The sequence below is a fragment of the Seriola dumerili genome, unplaced genomic scaffold, assembly GCF_002260705.1.
Source record: "Seriola dumerili isolate Sdu_G_001 unplaced genomic scaffold, Sdu_1.0 BDQW01000822.1, whole genome shotgun sequence".
NCBI lineage: Eukaryota > Metazoa > Chordata > Actinopteri > Carangiformes > Carangidae > Seriola > Seriola dumerili.
Window position 1 is genome coordinate 1005623 of NW_019175077.1, and position 20685 is coordinate 1026307.

The 20685-nt window shown below is 40.5% G+C and overlaps 1 protein-coding gene across 2 annotated transcripts in view; it reads right to left on the reverse strand.

Moving 5' to 3' along the window:
- Positions 1–19568, reverse strand: part of cntnap2 (contactin associated protein like 2) — a 342845-nt gene extending 323277 nt beyond the window's left edge. For both annotated transcript variants that reach the window (XM_022766257.1, XM_022766258.1), the window contains exon 1: positions 19380–19568. In XM_022766257.1, the coding sequence (XP_022621978.1) occupies positions 19380–19482 (103 nt within the window). In that variant the 5' untranslated portion in view covers positions 19483–19568. The remainder of the gene's footprint in view (positions 1–19379) is intronic.
- Positions 19569–20685: the final 1117 nt, after the last annotated feature.

Genomic DNA, 20685 nt, shown 5'->3' on the forward strand with positions numbered 1-20685 from the left:
TCTGTGTGTGTGTGTGTGTGTGTGTGTGTGTGTGTGTGAGTGTGTGTGTGTGTTTCTCCCAGCCATGTATTTAGTCAGCATCTCTGTTTATCCCAGACGCAGATTAAAGAGTTGAAACTGATCTGTGATCAGCCATGCTGTAATCCCCTCCATGTTGACCATCATCTTTTCATCTCTAGACAACTGATAAAGATGCCAGGAGACAGGATCAGCATTTACTAAGAAGTGATAATAATAATAATAATAATAATAATAATAATAATAATAATAATAATAATAATAATAATAATAATAATAATAATAGCTCTATTTATAAAGTGCTCTACAGTAAACACAAGGAGTAAAAGTAATACATTTAATCTAAAACAAAACAAATATTTAAAACAATTACAACAAATGTCATCAGTTAAGAAAAAGCCATAAAAGTGAGTTTTAAGAAGATTGATCCTCAGGGTTTTGAACTCCACAGCTGAGATGCACAGACAGCAATAGCCTGGTCACCTTTAGTGACAAGTTGAGATTTTGTGTTAGTATGGCTCTGAAAGAGGATCTCAAACAGTGATCAGGCTTACAGGGAGTTAGTAGATCACAGATATAGGCAGGAGCCTGGTCATTCAAGGCTTTAAAAACAAGCAGTAAAATCTTAAATCAATTCTAAAACAGGTTGCAAGGATGGTTGTGATGTGGTCACTTCTCTTAGAGCGTGTTAAAAGCCTGGTGGCAGTATTTCGTATGAGGTGTAGTCTTTGAATGTTTCACCTGCTGATACCAGAATAAAGGGCATTGCAATAATCCAGTCTGGAGGACATAAAAGCACAGATGACCTTTTCTAAATCTGCAGATGAAAGGAATGACCTGATCTTTGTTAAATATCTCAGTTGTATGAAGCAGAATTGCACAACTTTAACCACCTGACTGTCAAAGGACAACTGAATGGAAAATTTGGCGTCGTTCAACTGCATGAAATTATTGGACATCCAGTACTTAATTTCATCAAGGCAGGACATAATAGAAAACACATTGGTGGTACCAGGCGTTATCGGAACACACAGTTGTGTATCATCCACATAGCAATGAAAATCAATATTATTGTGATTTGCTCCAGGAGTAGCATGGGACCCCACAAAAGAGAGAAGCATGAGAGGAGGCATCTCCAAGCACAATGGAGAACGACCTGTTAGGAGATGAACTAATCAGAGCCACATCACTAACATAGTAAAAAGGCATAGTTTTTCAGAAGACTGATTAACACATCGTGGTCCAATGTGTGGAAGGCTGAGCTGAGGTCAAGGAGAACTAAAGTAGTATAGTCCAGGCCTGCATCAGTGCCAAACAATAAGTCACTGGCGGTGTGCTGTGCTACAAGTGAAAACCAGAATGAAATTTTTTTAAACTTTGTTTTTTGTTTATAAAAAACACATGGGTTGTGTGGACAGTTTTTTTGAAATCTTGAATAAAAAGGGCAGCATAGAGATGGGTCTAAAATTACTTACAGAAGAAGGATCCAAAGAGGGTTTCTTTAAGAGGGGGTAAAATTGGAAGGAAAAATGCCAGTAGACAGAGAGCAGCTAACAATGGCAAAAATATGTGGACCAACTGTCTGAAATGCTGCTTTTAAAAATCAAGTGGGAATACACTCTGAAGGGCAGGAGGATGATTTCGAAAGTGCAACAGAGCATTGAAGGGTTGTGCAAGTTAGTCCTGAAGATGGGCAGGAGTCAACATCAAGATCTCTCAATTCAGGGTTAATGTGTTACAGAGTATCCCCTATCTTGTTGAAGAAATTATGAAGAAATTCTTCACATCTCTCTGGTAAGGGTTCAGTTGGCTGGATAAGTGGGTGACCAATCACAGAGTTTATGGTTTTCAAGAGAATCCTGGGATTATGACCATGATTAGCTCTCAGCTGCAAAAAATTAGTTTCTTGTTTCTTTTCTGTACACTGATAAGTGGACATCAGGGCCCGTATTCACAAAGCACCTTAAGGCTAAAAGTAGCTCCTAACTTGCAGATTTGGGAGAAACTCCTAAAAATAATGGGTGAGTCAGTCCTAACTTTAGGACTCCTAATTTTTCTGAGTAACAGTGATTCAATTAAGTGTTTGGCAACGCTGCACTAGTTGGCAACAGAGAAAAGTCAATCTATTCACCAAACAATAAATGCGCTCTTACTCAACATCATAGGACAATTCATACGATTTCTTTTAGATGTTCAACAGCTACAGAGAAATAAAGCAGCTTAATGGCAATTGCTGGTCATCTATAGATGGAATGCATGTAAAAATTGTTGCACAAGATGAGGAAGTATTTGTAAATATAGCGAATCAGTATATTCCTTCTATTATTTACATTCTGCCTTCCTGCTTTCTCTTTAAAATCCTTATTTCTTCATTTAAACATGGCAGTGAGGAAGATTTTGACTGGTTGTGCTGTTGTGCAGCTGTATCTGACAAAGCTATAGAATCTAAAATATTTGTGCAGGGGTTATTAAATTCACTGACACGCTACTCTACAATGAGGCCCTGATGTTCATAGGCACTTGCAATAGCTTGACAGAAATGAGGAACAGAGAATGAATTTAGGGAGTGGGAGTGAATCAGTGTGGGGGATTTAGGGTCAGGAGAGATGAGACTTAAGAAGAGCACTGCTTTGTGATTGGAGATGGCTAAATCACGTCTTCCACACAGAAACCATGAGAGAGCACAAGGTCGAGTGTTCACCCTTTGTAATGGCTGTTATGCTTGACATAGTGAGTTGTATTAAAAGAGTCTAAAAGTTTGATAAAACCAGAAGTAAAAGACAACATGTATAGCAAAATCCAAGATAAAATTTGGCAAGGGATCTAATATTAAGTGAACAGAAAATTCCTGTTCTCTAAAGAAGGAATTGAAAAAGTGGCTTTAAGGCTGATGAGCTCATTTCTCATCTGTGGACTATTAGTAAATTTGCTTTTGGTTTTACACACTGCCGGTCAGTGATCCTAACAGGAATGAGGGATATAGTGTGGGAAATACAACGAGCACCGACAACAGGACCTGGACTGTCAGGGACAAGACTATGAAGTCTAAAGGCTGGATGCTGGGCAAGATCCTGCTTGGGAAACCATCAGTTATGGCTGATAGCAATAAAGTTTGTAAAATTAGAAATTAGTTTTCCTGATTCTTTCCTGTCAGGATGCAAACAATTATTTTTAAAAGGTCCCATTCAGTCCGAGAAGGAATCAAAAACTAAGCCCAGTAGCAGTTGTAAAATTTTGGATCCAGTGCTACAGGCTAAAACAATGGCTACAATATTGAGAGCTTTTAGTTGTAGTGGGAGTTGAGCCCAACAGGACTCACCTCCTACCCAGGCTTTCAACTGCAGAGCCCAGAGACTCAAGTGCTTAATGTAATTTAATTGATTGCCTGGACATGATACTATCACAGTTTGGATAGAGAGGTGCATTTCGAGGAGAGCCAAATTTACTTCTATGAAATCAACTGTCTTGGCTCCTGCAAGACAGTATGTAATACAAATTTACATATCTAATGCCTCCAACAATTAAAACCTCAGGCCACTCAGTTTCAGAGTCTCCACTATACAAAGCTTTAGATGGAATTTCTGGCAGAGAGTTAATGAACTGGTTGGATGCAGCTGAGCTGAGTGATTGACCAACTGATGTTTGCATGAAAGGAAGCATTGGGGTTGTGGTGAAGAAGTCACTGGGTGAAGAAGTCACTGGGTGGAAGAGGTTGTCAGGTCCCGGCTGTAGGCGTGACAAATGGGGACGTTTGAACCCCAGGTGGACGGCCAGCCCAATGGCATGGTAGAGCGAGGAGCGCTCTCTGGTTGCAGACCACAAATGGTCTGCTCTGCGAGCAGCAGGTGAAATGGCGGAGAGCACAGGATCTCGATGCCAGATGAGATAAAATGTTTGTGAGTGGGATGGCCTCATTTCTGCTAACACAGAATGTATGTAAGAGGTGAGAAAGAGCCTTTTGTGACCCTTGAGTGCAGGGGACAGGGTGACGTCAGGCCAGGGAAATCAGCGGGAGTTGCCCCACCAAAGCTGAGGACTTCTGGCTACTTGCAGGCTCAAGACAGGGAAGCTGTGAACAGAGCTTTGTCTGCCACTGGGGAAGATCCTCTATGAGCCGCTCAATTGATTGCAGTTCACTTGTCAGCTCGACAACTCCCGTGGATGGGGCCATCAGTGGAACTGTGGAACAGAGCAAACTAAGACCAGCAAAAGAGCCACAATGGAGAGGACAGACACAGAGTTTTGCATAATTGCTTGTGGCAGTCACAACATCAGTTGGGCAGGGAGAAAACTTACTCACTTGGGCTCCAGACGGGAGCCCACAGCAGTGAAACAGCAAGGATCCAGCTAAGGAGTACAAAACTTACCAACGAGGATCCCGGGCCAGGCCCACTGCAGATAGATCTGCTTTTCTAAGTTTCAGTGAGAGGTGGCTTCCCTTTGTGGTAACGTTTCGTCAATTAAAACTATTCCCAAATATTTACCTTTGGGCTCACAGTTTGGAAATGTGAAGTATACAGTGAATTCAGTGGTGAGCACTCATTAACCAACAGTTTAATGGGGAATTAAAGAAATTCCAAATGAATCAACTGAGCTGCTACAGGATTGACCTATCTACTGCTGGGCTGCTCTCTTTAATATTGTCTTTATAGCAGTTTCAGTAGTTCTACATTAAGCCCATTGTTAATAAACTCACACAGTATATATCAATTAATTAATAATTTGACCTTTTTTCTGCCAGCGGTCAGGATTAACCTGAGTCATTGCTGGAGAGCACATTAATAGACTGTACTGAATGTGGAAGGAAGGTAGGTTCATATTCCAATACAGAAACATTTCCCGGCAACGTAAAACCTCTCAAGAACTTAGGAATTTTACTCACACTCACATTTTACTTTCACAAGTATGATCTGGTTCACATATTGGTTCATTGGACATAGTTCCTACCCTCAAAGGGTTCAAGCATCTGTCAAAATTTCATCAGACCATGAACTGCAGCTATAGAGCATGCAATACTGAAAATCACTGACTAATCAAATGCAAGCAAAGCAAGAATCTCACTTAGGGAACTGCTCTTCCAAATACAACCAGTTGCAGAGCAAAAGGCATCTCATAGTGTTCACCTAACGTGACATCCTGGATGCCCACCTCGAGGGCAAATCAATGCTTTTGTTCCAGGCTTGTTCAGCAAAAATGTCAGATGGTTGTTGTTCAATTGGATGCATTAACTGATGGGGAGACAAGCCTGGATTGTGCTTCTACAGACTGGCCAGACCGGATTGTGATTTGTGCTATTAGATGTGGCCTCTGTCCCTGGGAAGGGCAGATATTGGCAACCATCAAAGTACACACATCTTTGCAGTGAACATTTCATCAACAATAATCTCAAGTAAACACAATATTGTATTTTTAGTCATTATACTTCTATATAATTGTTCTGACATGGTTAGGTTATGTGGACCAATGCCTGAGTTGGACGCCGGCTGACAGCAACTCTTTTTCAGACAGCAAGCTTTGCTGCCTAAAAAAGAGTGCAACTTGAATGTGTTTCTGTGCAAGTTGCCTGCATATAGATTTAAGGCTTTGTGTTTTTGTATAAGCCTACAGTGTTGCGAAAAGAGTATTTTAAGGCTGTGTTAAAAACTTTTCTGCACATTCCCTCCCCATCACTTTTGTGGTTGCTTTGGATTACCACTTTTTTGTGTGCTGTTTTCATCTAGTGTAATGTGGATGTGGACACCTTAGAGACTGTGCTGTGTTGTTTGGGTCTTTGTAGGCCACAGGATAGCACAGTTTCTTCAGCAGGAAGACAGCTGGTTTGTCTGGGTCAGTGTGGCAGGCTGCTCAGATGTTTGACGCATTCACCCTTACTGCCCTCTGCTAAAACCACATGGCACATTTTGATTGTAGTCTTGTCTCTCTTTGCATATCATGGCACCGCAATTGAAAAAGGTTGAGTAACAAGTTTGTGATATGTGACAAAAAATGTAAACAGTGATTCATGTAAAAATGTACCTGTTCTTGCATTATGCTTAACCCTGGAAAGACCTCTTCACTTGTTACCTGCAGTTCACCTGTAATGGGACTTGTACATTTTGCTTAGGAATGCAGGAATGTTCAGTTGCACTGCCTGGGCTATGTACCTCTTAGCATGGCCAGGGACAACAGACAAAATGGTCAGGTTCCTTTGCAGTGCCCTCAGATAAATGTAGAATGCTGTGCATTTATGTAAAGGTTGGAGGTGGATTCTTGGCAGGGGAAAAGTCACCACACCCATCAGCACTAGTCATACTAATTAGTAGAATTTATTGACAGAAGAAGAGAGTCAGAGGCATTTTAAGACCAAAAACCTTAATCATATTGCTGGTTCCTCTAAGCAGACACCCATTTCATTATTAGGTTAAGTAGCCTGCAGTATAACTGTGCCATGTAGTTGACTCTTCTCTAAAATCTGTTAAAGACATGCCACCCCATCAAATGCCCCACTACTTACAATAAACTTTGGGATTTCTGCGATGGAATTCCATGCAAGACTAAGGGATAGTTGGGGTTATTTGATGTGAGGTTGTGTGAGTTAGTCATACAGTACATAGTCCACCGATAAAGATCGTCTTTATTTTGAATATTTTCATTGCTTTATCTTGCCGCCAAACAGTCCTTTTTGGAACTACATTGCACTAACAGTGCAAACTGTTTTATGCCACGGATCAACTGTTTTCAATTGGGGTAGCTCAACAGTTGAGAAAATGTAGTTCAAAAAGGCATTTTTTACGTAACTTAAGCATGTTTTTCCTGCTGACCCCCTCCACAGCAGAACATTGTTCAGCTTCTGACATGAATCCACTGCAGATAATACACTGACTATAGATAAGTAACTCACACAGCCCCACTCAAAATAACTCAAACTATCACTTTAAGCTACAGTGAAGGAAACTGCCCCATTTTTATCCCCACAAAACCAACATAGAACTCGTGTTAAACACCTCGACATGCACACTTTGTCTGAGAAGAGCTGTGAGCCCAGCATGGGTGACATGATTACCAAACCACGGCTTTTGTCAAAATAATTTAAATGTTGTGTCAGTGTTGTCTTGACCTGATAATCTAGACAGTTTGAGAGAGAGGTGAAACGTAAATAAAGAGGAGATGGGTTCACAGAGCAAGATAAGGAGAGACAAAATGGCTAAGGAAAGGAAAGTTAAATGGCCAAGATATAAATGGGGAACACTATAAAAAAAGACAGAAACAAGGTGGCATTAAATAGAGAGAAAGAAATGGCTTAAAGTAAGGGGCAACCTGGGTGAATAACAACAAACAAAAGAGAGAAGTAAGGGAGGAAGAAAGTCAAGCACATCAACAAAGACAAAGAAAAAAAAAAGATAAAGAAAGCCACAGTGAAAGAAAAAATTACAGAAGAGGGCAGAGAGAAGGCAGGTGAGAGAACGGTATAAAGAGGAAGCAGTGACCTCTGTCTGACTAATCTTGGCTCACACTTTAACAGCACCTTGAACCAGAGCTAACGAACCACATCCACATCCAGCCTCAACCCTTTCTTTTTCTGTATCGTGTACACACACAAGGCTATTTTTATTACACAAGCTTTCACACCTACATACACAAACACACACACACACCAAGCCTGGGCCATACACAGAAATACACATAATGAGAGAAAGAAAGAAAAGCATGTGGATACTTTAAAGGGGACCTATTGTGCTTTTCTGAGTTTTTCCTTACTTATATTGTGTTATACAGGGTGTTGTGCATGTAAATTGTCTCCAGAGTCACAAAGATCAAAGTTTACATCAAAGTGAGTAACTGTCAGGGTAAAAACCCAATTTTCTTCTTTGTATGCAATGCCTCGTTGGGGGTCCATACATTACTTCCTGGTCCTATTGACGTCAATACTTTTTCTTGCTGCTGCTCACCTGCAAGCTCGGCACGCCCCCACACAAGGCACAGCACATAACTACTTATAGTGAAGAGGTTTCATTAGTTTTGTAGCCATGCCGAAAAGACAGTGATCTTAATTTTCTGCAGAAATCTACTTCATTTTTCCTTCCTTCTGTTCTCCACTGCTCTAAACATAATAGTGTGAGCCCACAAGTTTCATTTTCACAACGGTTATTTCTGTAATTCCCACTTGATGTGGTCGAACAGGAGACTAAGCCTCACAGCCTGTCAGTCTGCATTGTTATTGTGGATGTTAACCGCGTTACCGCAACCTGATCCTCCTTTATTTACATTCTTTTAGTCCGGAAGTGTCCATACATAAAAAAATCAAAAGGGTTTCTTATAAAAATATTCCAAGTTATGAATATTGTCATCCAAAGTTTGTTTACACATGACGTGCAGAATGTGTGAGCTCCAGTTCCAGAGGGAGGAGGGGGCCCTTAAAGAGCCCTGAGCTCTAACAGAGAATTTCAGACAGAGGGTGAAGAGAGTACAGTATAAAATGTACAGCATAAGAAAACTAATGTCTTTTCAGAACATTGAAGCTTGTCAATCCTTTTCAGTCGACACCAAGAATGAAATGATTAACACTTAAAATGGCCATAATAAGTCCTCTTTAATCGACTCTTTGCCACCCACCGACACACACATACGTTTGCATGTTTGTGCACTGCTTAGACCCTTTCCCTAACCTAACCTAACCTAACCTAATTCTAACCTGAACCAAGTCTTAAAGCTCAAATAGCCCTTTCAAGGTGTGTTAGAAAGTGATGAACGGCCAAAATCTCCTAACTTTCTCCTCCCTCTGAAGGTGTCAGACACGCATACACGTGCACACACACCCACACATACATTCAAAGATGAGTTAAAGCCAGCCCAAATGATTTGCAGTACAGACTATGTGCAAACTGATTTTCTTCACATGTGAGCACACAAGAAAAATGACATATACACATAAACATGTACACACATGTTGAGATAGAGAGAAAGAGAGAGAGAGAGAGAGAGAGAGAGAGAGAGAGAGAGAGAGAGAGAAAGATCTATTTCTCACAGCAGTGGTGTGATTTTCACAGAAATGTTGTTCTATATTTAACAGGGCCACCACACACAGTGAGCTACGCACGGACCAAGTCATGTCCCTAGCTAGGACATGCAAAAGCATATACTGTAGTTTCACTATACCAAAGTATACACACACACACACACACACACACACACACACACACACACACACACACACACACACACACACATTCACTCACACAGAAACACAAAGGTTATGTTTTCCAAGTGACTGGTTGGCTATAGTATGTTCCTATTCTGCCTCTGTATTTTTCCTCTGACTCTAAAGAGAAAAAGGAGGAATGTTTCTTCAGTGGAAGTAGCCCAAAGATTAATTCACTTAATCTTGGCCTGTAAATTGGGTATTCAAGCGGCTTAAGAAACAAATTGAATGCAAAGACTGAGAGTAATAACAACATTTGTCTTAGCAGCGGCACAATGCCCTTTTCCACAGCACTCTTCCACATGAACTAGTGGCTAGATTTCCGATATCCATTTTGACAGAGGTGGACTTGTGCATATGCACATGTACGTACATGCACTGTCTGACAAACACACACTCAGCCTCTCATACACATATACACATTTTGACTATGCTACCTACTGTATGCATGGAGAGACAAAAAGATGGAGAGTGGAGTGACACAGACATGGTGAGACTCAACATCAGTGAAGCTGTATGTGTGTGTGTTGGGGGGTGGGGGGTGGGGGTAAGTGAGACAGCTGAACAGATGTCGTGCTGTGGTTTTTAATGTGTAATCCCTGGATTCATCATGTTACCCACCAGGCATGTGTAGATCAAAGGGTTAATGTTGCAGAATATAGGTTAAACTCAAAGAGGGAGACAAGCAAAGGCAAGAGTTTAATTCTCCACTGACAATCCCCTTAATGCAACTCTACAGAATTCAAAAACTACAGCTTTTTGCTGCTAGATCATGAGGAAACTCGTGGCTAATGACTTAGTAATGTATCCTGCTTATTTTTACATGAGTAATAATTAATTAATTAATTAATGTAATTAGCTGAAAGTCTCATTAAATCACTTACTCACTATGTAATGTAATATACTCACTATTACTAAATAATGTATGTATGATTAATCAGTGCTTTCCAATGCCATATATTAGGAACTCATTTAGGCTATCATTGACATCCTGCAAAACCCTAACATGTTATGTTTCACATTTGCGACAAATCATAGTTTGATAGCTAGTATAACACTCTGCAGGTGAGAATATCATATGACTTTTATGATTAGGTTCACATATTTTTTAATGGATTGTACAGTCTGGTGTACCCCTATTTTTTCTTATGCGATTTTACTTTGACCTTTATCTTGGTATGTTATTATGAATCACTCTTGCTCTCCAAGTCAGGGACTACATCAATCATGCTAAATTAGCTCAAAGGTCAAAATAATGATTAACAAAATTATTATATTACCTTAATAATTGTGCATGAATTAATTTCATATATCAGTAGGATGCTGGCTTGGGAACAAATTTGGATTTGAAGCAAACACAAAACACAAGACATATGACAAAGAGACAGGTCTGGACAGCAGTCCCACAGCAGGCCACCAAGGAGTTTAAAAGGGATCCAAACTCAAAGTTTGCAACTCAAACTATTGTCTACCCAGACACCAAAACAAGATGTTTAAATAGGCAATAAAATCAATCATTGACTGATGAGAGCCTGTGCTTTAAAACAGCAGAGAGGTATACAGTGCAATGCGTACTGAAGCACTAACATGCCAGTGTAAATAAAACATGCAGTAAATTTTCAATAAATGGTATAGTCTTCATCAATAACAATTCAAAAAAACAATAATGAATTGATGTTATTATTCTGCTAAGTAACAGAGTGCCTCCAGTATTAATATAGATTTTCTGTCACCTGTTGCATGAACAAATTGTGTGCATCTGTTATTGATTTTACAACACTTCCAAATATGACTGAGACAATGAAAACAGAAAACCAAAAGCACCTGAGTTGAAATGCTTGCCCACCATGACAGTGCCTTGGATTCAGTCCCTGAACATAATTGGCAGTATTTGTGGGTGGGATGCCAGTGAGGGATCATGTCCTCCTTGGTTGCTGAACACAAAACAAGCCATTTACACTGATGAATGTGCTAGCATTGGATGTATTTCAAGAGCATGTACAACGAGTGTAACACTGCTCGGTGTGTCTAAACCCTCTCCTTGCTGCTGACAGAAGTGTTGCTTTTGACATTGTTGTTTTGACGCTGATGGGGTATTGGTCAGGTTCACTTACAGTACATTGCTTTTAACTGCTAACACTTCCTTTATCCTGGAGCAGCTCAATTCTGGCATTGTCCCAAGATCAATCTAAGGCTTGTTGTTATACCTATTCTATTAGCTCCTTCTTAGTGATTTAACAGGTACGTTCAAGGCTAAAACAAATATGATTTAACTTCTTTCTCTATAGTTTTGGGAAATCTATTTTAAGCCCACAACAAAATAAGCTGGAGAAAAACAAGGAGTAGTTCAGAATGAAATACAGAAGATTATTCTCTCATGTTTCAATTCAAGTGTAATCAGTACCAGTCTTCCCATCTGATATGGAAAATATTTTTAAAATGGAAAAACATGGGAAAACATGATGCTTGCTTTGGAAAAACTCAAATCAAATTTGTCCTAAATTATCCATTAAAATTGGTTTAGTAATAAATTTGGAGCGAGAAACAGCCACTGCAGATGCAGAATCTTGCTTTATTTTACTACAACACCCACTGTAATTGTTGATCAGATCCACAGGTTTTTAACGGTTGGAAAGTCACATCATCTTCTAAACCTCTCTTCATAGTCTGATGAAGGGGCAGGTTCACCTGCCTGACTCAATTGACACTCAGTGGATTTCTAAATTAAATCTTGTAGCAAAACCAGAGCTACTGAGATTTCAACTGGCTTTGCAGGGCTAGGCTTTTAAGACTCAGGGAGGTCTAGCCCCAAGTTACAGCTCAGGATGAACTGAGGTTAGCACTGAGAACTGAGTCTCACCGTCTATATCCCAGGTTTCAACCTTCTTTGACAAAAAAAAGATAGAAAAAGAAAAAAAAAACTGAAAAAAAAGTGTATTTGGTTTTTGTATTTCACCTTTATTTGAATTATCTATCTTTTTTATTTTATGTCTTTCTGCTTTTCATACTGGTTCCACAGAGATAGGATGGAGGTGATGACGATAACGACGATGATGATGATAATCATGATGATGTATAATAAGTGGACTTTAAATCGATAGTCACACCAACTGAGAAAAAAAGCAATCATGAAGGCCGTTATTTAGTGTGACCAATCAAGTTGTAAAACAGCCAGGTATCTCCATTAGGTGACATTGCCTGGTCCTTTCTCTGACTAATGCAACAACTGCACAGCTACAGATTATAATAACAACAGTAATGTTGAATGACAAGGTGTCAGAAAAAATTCTCGCCTGCTGACCGTCTTTCCTCGTGCTGTCTCTCCTCATCCGTCTCTTTTTTCTGATAAATGCTGCCTCTTCTCTTGTCTTTCTCTGTTACTCCCTCTATCCTGCCAGCCCACGCTCCATCTAAGAGACCCTTGTCTAACGAGGTGGACAGTTTCTGACAGGTTCTAATGAGAACACATTCCACTAGAATAACTTTCAACTCCTGCATATTTGCACATGCACATGCACACACACACACACACACACACACACACACACACACACACACACACACACACACACACACACACACACTTACAGCATCTCATACAGTGAAGCATGTATGTATGCATTTGTACCTACATATGAGGTTGCATGGGTTTAGTTTTCAATTAATGCGTGTGAAGTCAGACAGGTTTGTGTGTGTGTGTGTGTGTGTGTGTGTGTGTGTGTGTGTGAGGAGGACAGAGAGGAATAGAGGTGGTCTGAGAGAGCTGCATGGTGTGGGCCCTGTGTATGTGGTATGTGGGAGAGTGTGTGCATGTGATGTTACTGACATTGTTAAGGGAATTATGCTGCATGACTTGTCAGTGTATATTTCTTTCACTGTGACCTTGCTGCCAAGATGAAACATAGATAGCCTCATAGTAGTGTTCACTTGCAAGAGAGAAATTCCAATTCTTTAAGCAGAGCGATACAGTCTATGTATTAAACTGAAAGTGAGTGTGAAGAAAAGAACATGGCTATTTCTCACTATTAGATGTTGTCTATGCTTGCAGTCTATGACATAATGAAAAAATCAGCAAAAAATATCTATCAGTGTTTTAGTGATTTATTATTTGGGGGATGTTTGAATATATATCATATTAACATGGTGGTCAGTTACCTGGTGTGTTATATTTTCATCCAGTGTAACCCTGCAAATTGTAAAGATATTATTGTCAAGTCAACTTCATATCCATTTATTATCAGCTGCTGTGGAATGAAGAGATTCTGGATCCTTGTGCTAGAGAAATAAAATGCTTTCCAAGTGGGAAATATGAGTATTTTTCCATGATACATAAATATGTAATATACTGTATGAATTTTTCTCTCAGAAGTGCTGTCATGTATTCAAGTTTTAATGGGGTAAAACATTGATACATTGATGAGGCAACCAAAATTTAAGAGCTGCATTAGACCGAAAGAGGAGAATGCTATGTGGCTGTGTGTTTGGCTGTGATCCATGTCCCTCTGGTTGTTGCACAGGCGCATGCGCGCCCGCACACACACACACACACACACACACACACACACACACACACACACACACACACATAAACAGAAGGTTCTGCTCTGAGAGTTTGCATGAGCATGTACAAGCAGCAGCACATTACTCTGTTGCAAAGTGGCTAGTGGGGACTTTTTTTAACAAGCATATTTGTAATCAGGAGTGAGAGGGAAGGGGACAGATCGTGAAGAGAAGTGGGTGAAAAAAGAAGAGAAGAAAATACAAGGATGGAGGAAAGTGATTAGGGCCAGATGATAAAACCACTGAGGAAAGCCAAGAAGGGATAGAAAGAATTAGAGATACTTAAGGACAGGAAAAAGGGCAGGAGGCTAGAGGTATAAAACTGAATGAAGGATGGACTGAGAAGATTCATCAGGGGCAATAAGGGATGAGACAGTTGAAAGAAAGTGAGCACACAAAAAGAATGAAAAAAGAGTGAGATTCATTGAAAATAGAGGAAGTGCAAAGAAGCGATGGATAAAAAAGCATGAAGAAGAGAAAAATTTGGACAGAGGAGGACAGGACGGAAGGGGGAAATGGCAGTGCAATTAACAACTACACCTTGTTTCCTCACTAAATTCACAGGGGCCAAACATAGCTAAACAAACATAGCTAAACACCAAGCACTGCACTGATCTAATCTGAGGCAAACCAGTCTGCGTCCTCAGGCCTTAATCCTATTATTACCACCTCCTAATGGGAGCCACCACACACATGCACGCAAACATACACACACAGTTAAATATAATTATGAACGCCTCAAACCGGTTTAGCAATATTTGTGTTATCAACAAATTCCAACTAAATATCCTCATTTTGTTTTAAATGGTATAAAATGAATAATACTGAAGAACAGCAAACCCTGACTTGCCCTGTGTGGCCCTGGAGGTGCAACCAGACTGATGTCTATGTCAAATGGCCTGGCATGCTTAATGAGATGAGAAAAGGCTAATGTGATTCTATATCAGACAGGCTCTAGGGGCATCCCATTTAGCCACACACGGTGTCACTTACACAGTGACTTAAAGGCACATCCTTTACTTTTCACACACTGGTTCTGAGAATGTTAAAAAATTTAAACCCTGCCCTTCACATAGGGAGTGATGATGGTGGAAAGCAGAGCTGAAGAGTTTAAGGCAGATTAAATGAGAGATTTGCTTTTTCAAACAAAGAGGTTAAAGTGGACTATCAAAATTAAAAAAAAAAAAAACAAAAACTGTACAACTGGGCCAGATATCTCTGCATAGAAAATACACTTCCACTATGGTATGCCACATTTTAACATGTTATATGAATTGAGCTGTTATTTCTCTCTGAAATTTTCTGTGTGAACAACCTCAATCAGAGAAAGATGTTAATTTGCACTGCAAGTGGAAAAATTAACGTCTCAATGATTATCAGACATCATGGTAGGTGGTGAGACACCTGTTGTAGCGCATCTGCTATAACAATAACAAATGTAACAACTCATTAGAACATAAAGCTGCTGAAGAACAACAAGGATAAAAAACAATCTACTTTTATTGAGTTGTGTGAGCATCTGTGGTTATGTATGCACCTTTGAGTTTATGTGAGTTTGTATTTCTGAGTGTTCTTACATGTGCTTTTGTGTGTGTTTTGTTGGAGGAAAATAGCTCTTCAGCAATTGATATCACTGTGCTAGTCAATTAAGTGGTACTACAATGCAACATAAACCTGACAGACGCTTCGGGGCAAGTCTGAGTATGAGAAAATCCCTGGTTTACTGCTCAACGTAAAATCATTTGTGGAATCATACATGCATGAATAAATAAATGAACAGGCAAATGCACACAAACCTATATACAAAAAGACAAAAACACACATATATATATCTCCCGTTATTGCGCTCTCTCTCTCTTTCTCACATTGGTACACTTACCTCAGCATTTTCAGTGTGCACTAGGGAGACTGGTGGGTCAACCAGCCCATTGACTTTTAATGTGTGTGTGTGTGTGTTTGCCCCAGTAGGATGGAAATGTTAATCTTTTTTAGTCCATGCCTCAGACCATTGGTCACAATGACATTGTCAGTTCCCCAGAGTGTTTCACATCTAGTCCCTGAGAAGGGATAAAGTCAGCACTGCTGATCTGATTCAACATTCCGTTTGTATGACTCGCTCTCACATGCACGCACATACACACACACACACACACACACACACACAAACACTTGCTTGCCTCCCATCTTGCAAATCCCTCCCTGATCCTACTCCACATGAGGATATTCCTGGTATGTCACATTTTTCACTTATTTTTTACAATGCAACACATATCAAAATGCAGTGCATATACAGTGCATTTAGAAAGTATTCACGCTGAAAGTATTCACAAAGCTTCACTTTTTAACATTTTTATATGTTGCAGCTTTATGCTAAAATTGTTAAAATTAACTTCCCCCTCATCAATCTACAAGCAATACTCCATGATGACAAAGCAAAAACAGAATTTTAGAAGAATTTTTTGCAAATTTATTAAAAAGCAGGAACTGAAATATTGCACTGACATTGAAAGTATTCAGACTGTTTACTCAGTACTGAGTTGAAGCACCTTTGGCAATGATTACAGCTCCGAGTCTTCTTGACGTGATTAGCTTTGCACATCTGGATTAGGGGAATTTCTGTCTCTCTTCTCTGCAGATCCTCTCAGGCTGTGTCAGGTTGAATGGGTTCCGTCAGTGGACATTTTCAGGTCTGTCCAGAGATGTTCGATTGGGTTCATGTTAGGACTCTGGCTGGGACACTCAAGGACATTCACAGACTTGTCCCTAAAGCCACTCTGAGTTGTCTTGGCTGTCTGCATAGAATCATTGTCCTGTTGGAAGGTGAACCTTCGGTCAAGGCTATCTCTGTACTGTGCTCACTTCGGCTTTCCCTCAACCCTGACCAGTGTGCCTGTGCCTGCCGCAGCAAAACACCTCCACAGCATGACGCTGCCAGCACCATGCTTCACCGTTGGGACAGTATTGGGCAGGTGATGAACGGTGCCTCATTTTCTCTGGACATGATGCTTAGAATTGAGGCCAAATGGGTCAATACTGGTTTCATCAGACCAGAGATTATTGTTTCTCACAGTCTGACAGTCATATGTGCTTTATTTTTAAAACTCCAAGTGGCTTTCATGTGTCTTTCACCGAGCAGAGGCTTCCATCTGACCGCTCTGCCAGAAAGTCTGGAGCCTTCCCCAGATCTGTGCATCGACACAATCCTATCTCTGAGCTCTATCTTATATAGATAGGTATTTGTCTTTCCAAATCATGTCCAATCAATTGAATTTACCAATCAAGTATCCAATCAAGTTGTAGAAAAATCTAAAAGTGATCAAGAGAAATGGAAGGCAACTGAATTTCACGTGCGATAGCAAAGGGACTGCATACATCATGCCCAGGAAGGCTTGAGGCTGTAATCACTGCCAAGTACTTCAAATAAGTACCGAGTAAACGGTCTGAATACTGACATCAATGTGATATTTCAGTTTTTTTCCTTTTTAATACATTTGCAAAAATTTCTCTTCTCACTCTTTTCACTTCGTCATTATGTGGTATTGAGTGTAGACTGATGAGGGGAAAAAATGAATTCAAATGATTTTAAAATAAGGCTGCAACATAAAAAATGTGAAAAAATGGAATGGCTCTGGATAATTTCTGAACGCACTATATACAAATACATTTTACCATTCTATTTATAGGAGGATTAAACACATACCTAATTCTAACTTTAAAGATGACTTCCTTGTTTTTGCTTCTTGCGCTTTAACTTTAAAACATTCCTGGGGCTTATGAATTTGCAAAATAAGAGGCCATTTATATGATAAGAAGGATGTTAGATAGACTTTCTAGTTTGAAAGATTCAATTGGACTGTACAATTTACATTTTATTCATTGCAAGTCTTTAAATCAGCCTTGTTGAAGCCCCCAGCTGAAGAGTCCTGTAACAAGACACTGAATGTCTTCTTGCTCCAGGGACACTGAGGCTGACTCAGTGAGACGTGCCAAATGAGGGATGCAAGAGGACTGAAGATTTCCATAAAGGAATCAATAAAGTTTTATAAATAGTGTTGCCACTGTGACACCTATGCGCTGTGAGGTCGCTCTTATGAGCAACAGCTTTGAAAAACAGAAACGCACTGCCCGTCCCCTCTCACTCCCCCTGTCTCTTTTCTCCTCTGTCACAAACTGACTCGCACACTCAAACACTGCCGCACGCGCGCTCGCACGCACAAACTGCTCGCAGCATCTCTTCGCTGTTGTCTGTCCTATGGGATGATTAATGAGGCGCGTCCCCGGACACATTCATGAAGCCCTGGTGATCACCGGACGAATCAGTCACACTGAGCCCTCAGAGTCGGCTCAGTCACCGTCAGCACGATCGGAATGACACTGAGCCAAGTGTTGATGATTCCAAAGAAATAAAGAACCAAACATAACAGATCCCTTTAAAGATGGACAGAACCAACATTAGCGTATTAACGCTTAAAAATGTCAGGCGGCTGGTTGGTTTCAAAATATAAGTTACAACGAGAACAAAATAAGTACGAATAAGCCTATACAATAGGCTATACAACTGACATCCCGAATCCCTGGGAATATGTCTTTGAGAATATTATAGTAATAGGCAATAGAAATATATTAGAAAAATGTGGAATGTCAGGAATGTGTAAACAAACTCTAAAATTACAGGTCAATAGGCAAAATAGGACTATCCTATGGCATCCCCAGGCTTTAAGTGTGGAGGTTTAACCACGCAAAAAAAAAACCCATCATGATAATTATTTGAGCTACAGAAGTTGCCACCAAGTTTGTCAGTGACCGTTTGCTGAAAAATAAGGTTGACTAAAATAGGTCCAGTCCTGGTAACTGCGCAGAGACTCATAAAAATTCAGATTGCATAGAACAACCTACATCAGACTGCACAAGCAATAGGCTAAAAATTAGAAATCTTTAATTTGCCTCTGGGTCACTAACAGTGAAGAATCAGCTTCCAGAGTCCATTAGAGCATAGCTCCCTCCTGAAAATCTGGAGATTGAACAAAACCTCTGCATTTGGATTTCTTCGGGGGGAAATGTAATGATGTGAAAACAAAAATGTTTATATAGCCTAACGTTAATCCAAATAAAATGAAGAAAGAAAGGGCTGAAGAAAGAAATAGCCTGACATTTGTGGATTGATTTCAAACTTTTTGTCTCTCAAATGCACTCAGCCCCGGGATTGAGAGTACACAAAAAACAGAAAACCACAACTGGCATGCTGAAATGTCATTCAGTAATCCAGCTCTTTCTGAAGGCAATGAAAACCGGTGATCAGAATCACCCAACGGACATAAAATCCTGGGCGCTAAAATCGATGGACCAGAGATCCTGAAGAGTTAACACGTGTAGGTCTAAACTCAGAAGGTAAACTCGCTCCCTCTCTCTATCCCCCCTTTCCCCGCTGCAGCCTGGCTCTTAAGCTCCCAAGATTACCAGCTGGCACCACCGTGGGGATACCTGCAGCCCCGCTGCTAAACGCACCGTCTCTGCCTTAATACTGCTCTGCTCCAGAGACAGGCTCGCTCTGCTTCCCATCCATGTCCAGTCTTACCCGATCAGCGCTTTGTGACACATCCAAAAATATAAAATAACAACTTACGGGTTGTTGGCAAAGCTCCGTGCACACCGTTGACATGGCAGAAAATCCACAAAGCTACCGGCAATAACAACGTCATTCCCTGGGCAGGACGGTACCGGTGCATCTTCACGACCGGTGTGGACGCAGCGGAACGGAAGAGGGAGAGGAAACACTCAGAATAAACAGCGGGGTGGTGGTAACACAAGTCAGTCCGACAGACTCGCTTCGCAGTTGAGGACTGGCAGAGAGGAGACTGACTACACGGTCTCTCTCTCTCTCTCTCTCTCTCTCTCTCTCTCCTGTATCTCTTTATGTAGGTCTCTCTGACTCGCTCTCTCTCTAATAAAGAGATGATGTAAGGATCGCGCTGACAAACAAGCTGGCCTGTACTTGGAAGCGGAACGCACTTCTCTCTGCAGCTATCTCGCCTCCTTATTTAGCGATCCCCTACTGAGACAAAACAACAATAACAATACCAACAACAACAACAACAACAACCGTGTCTCCACCTGCACAGGACGAGAAGATTGGGTGCGTCTGTAGTACACAGTATAGGCTCCAGTAGTTCAAGGAGGCATGACTGTGCGCAGCTCAAATCCACTGAACTGATTTCTCCTCTCTAGCGCTCCGGTGCGCTGTCCGTGGTGCTGAACTTATCTCAGTCTCTCTCCGTCTCTAAATGTCTTTCCGTTTCCTTTAGCCAGACAGTGCCACCCTCCTTCTCTAGGTGGTGGTAGCCTTGTACTCGTTGCACCCTTCTCATTTCTTCACACCAAAAGCTCTAAAAATGTACACATGACCTACAGTCACTCTCTACATCTTGATGTCTCCCTTTATCTCTTCTGTCTGCTTTCATTGTAAAAATGTTTTTTTGGGGGAACTGCAGTTATAAGGATTCATTAATAAACAGATGTGATATGCATCTGTTATTCCAAATTTAGTTTTGTCAGAAAAAAGGCCAGATAGATAGAAGCTCTGAAGCTTTTAGATTATTTTTGTTACACTGTTAATTTAGAATTTGTCTCAACCTGTTCTGGCATGTTGCAGAGACACAGATAACATGTTTTAGGGCTGTTGAATAATCTGCACAAAAAATTCCCCATAAAGATAGGGTAAAAAGTTTTACACATTTATTGAAAAAGTCTATCCTAAGTAAAGAGACACTTGTGAATGCTCCTGGATATGTCTGTATTAACTATACATCTCAGTTGTATTGCTTCCAGATTTCAAGAAGTTGGAAGTGTTTGAGGAGTATTTCTACAGTACAACAGCTAATTTCATGTGCCTAACCTAAAATTTCAAGGGTTCAGCGCTGGATTTGGCTTGG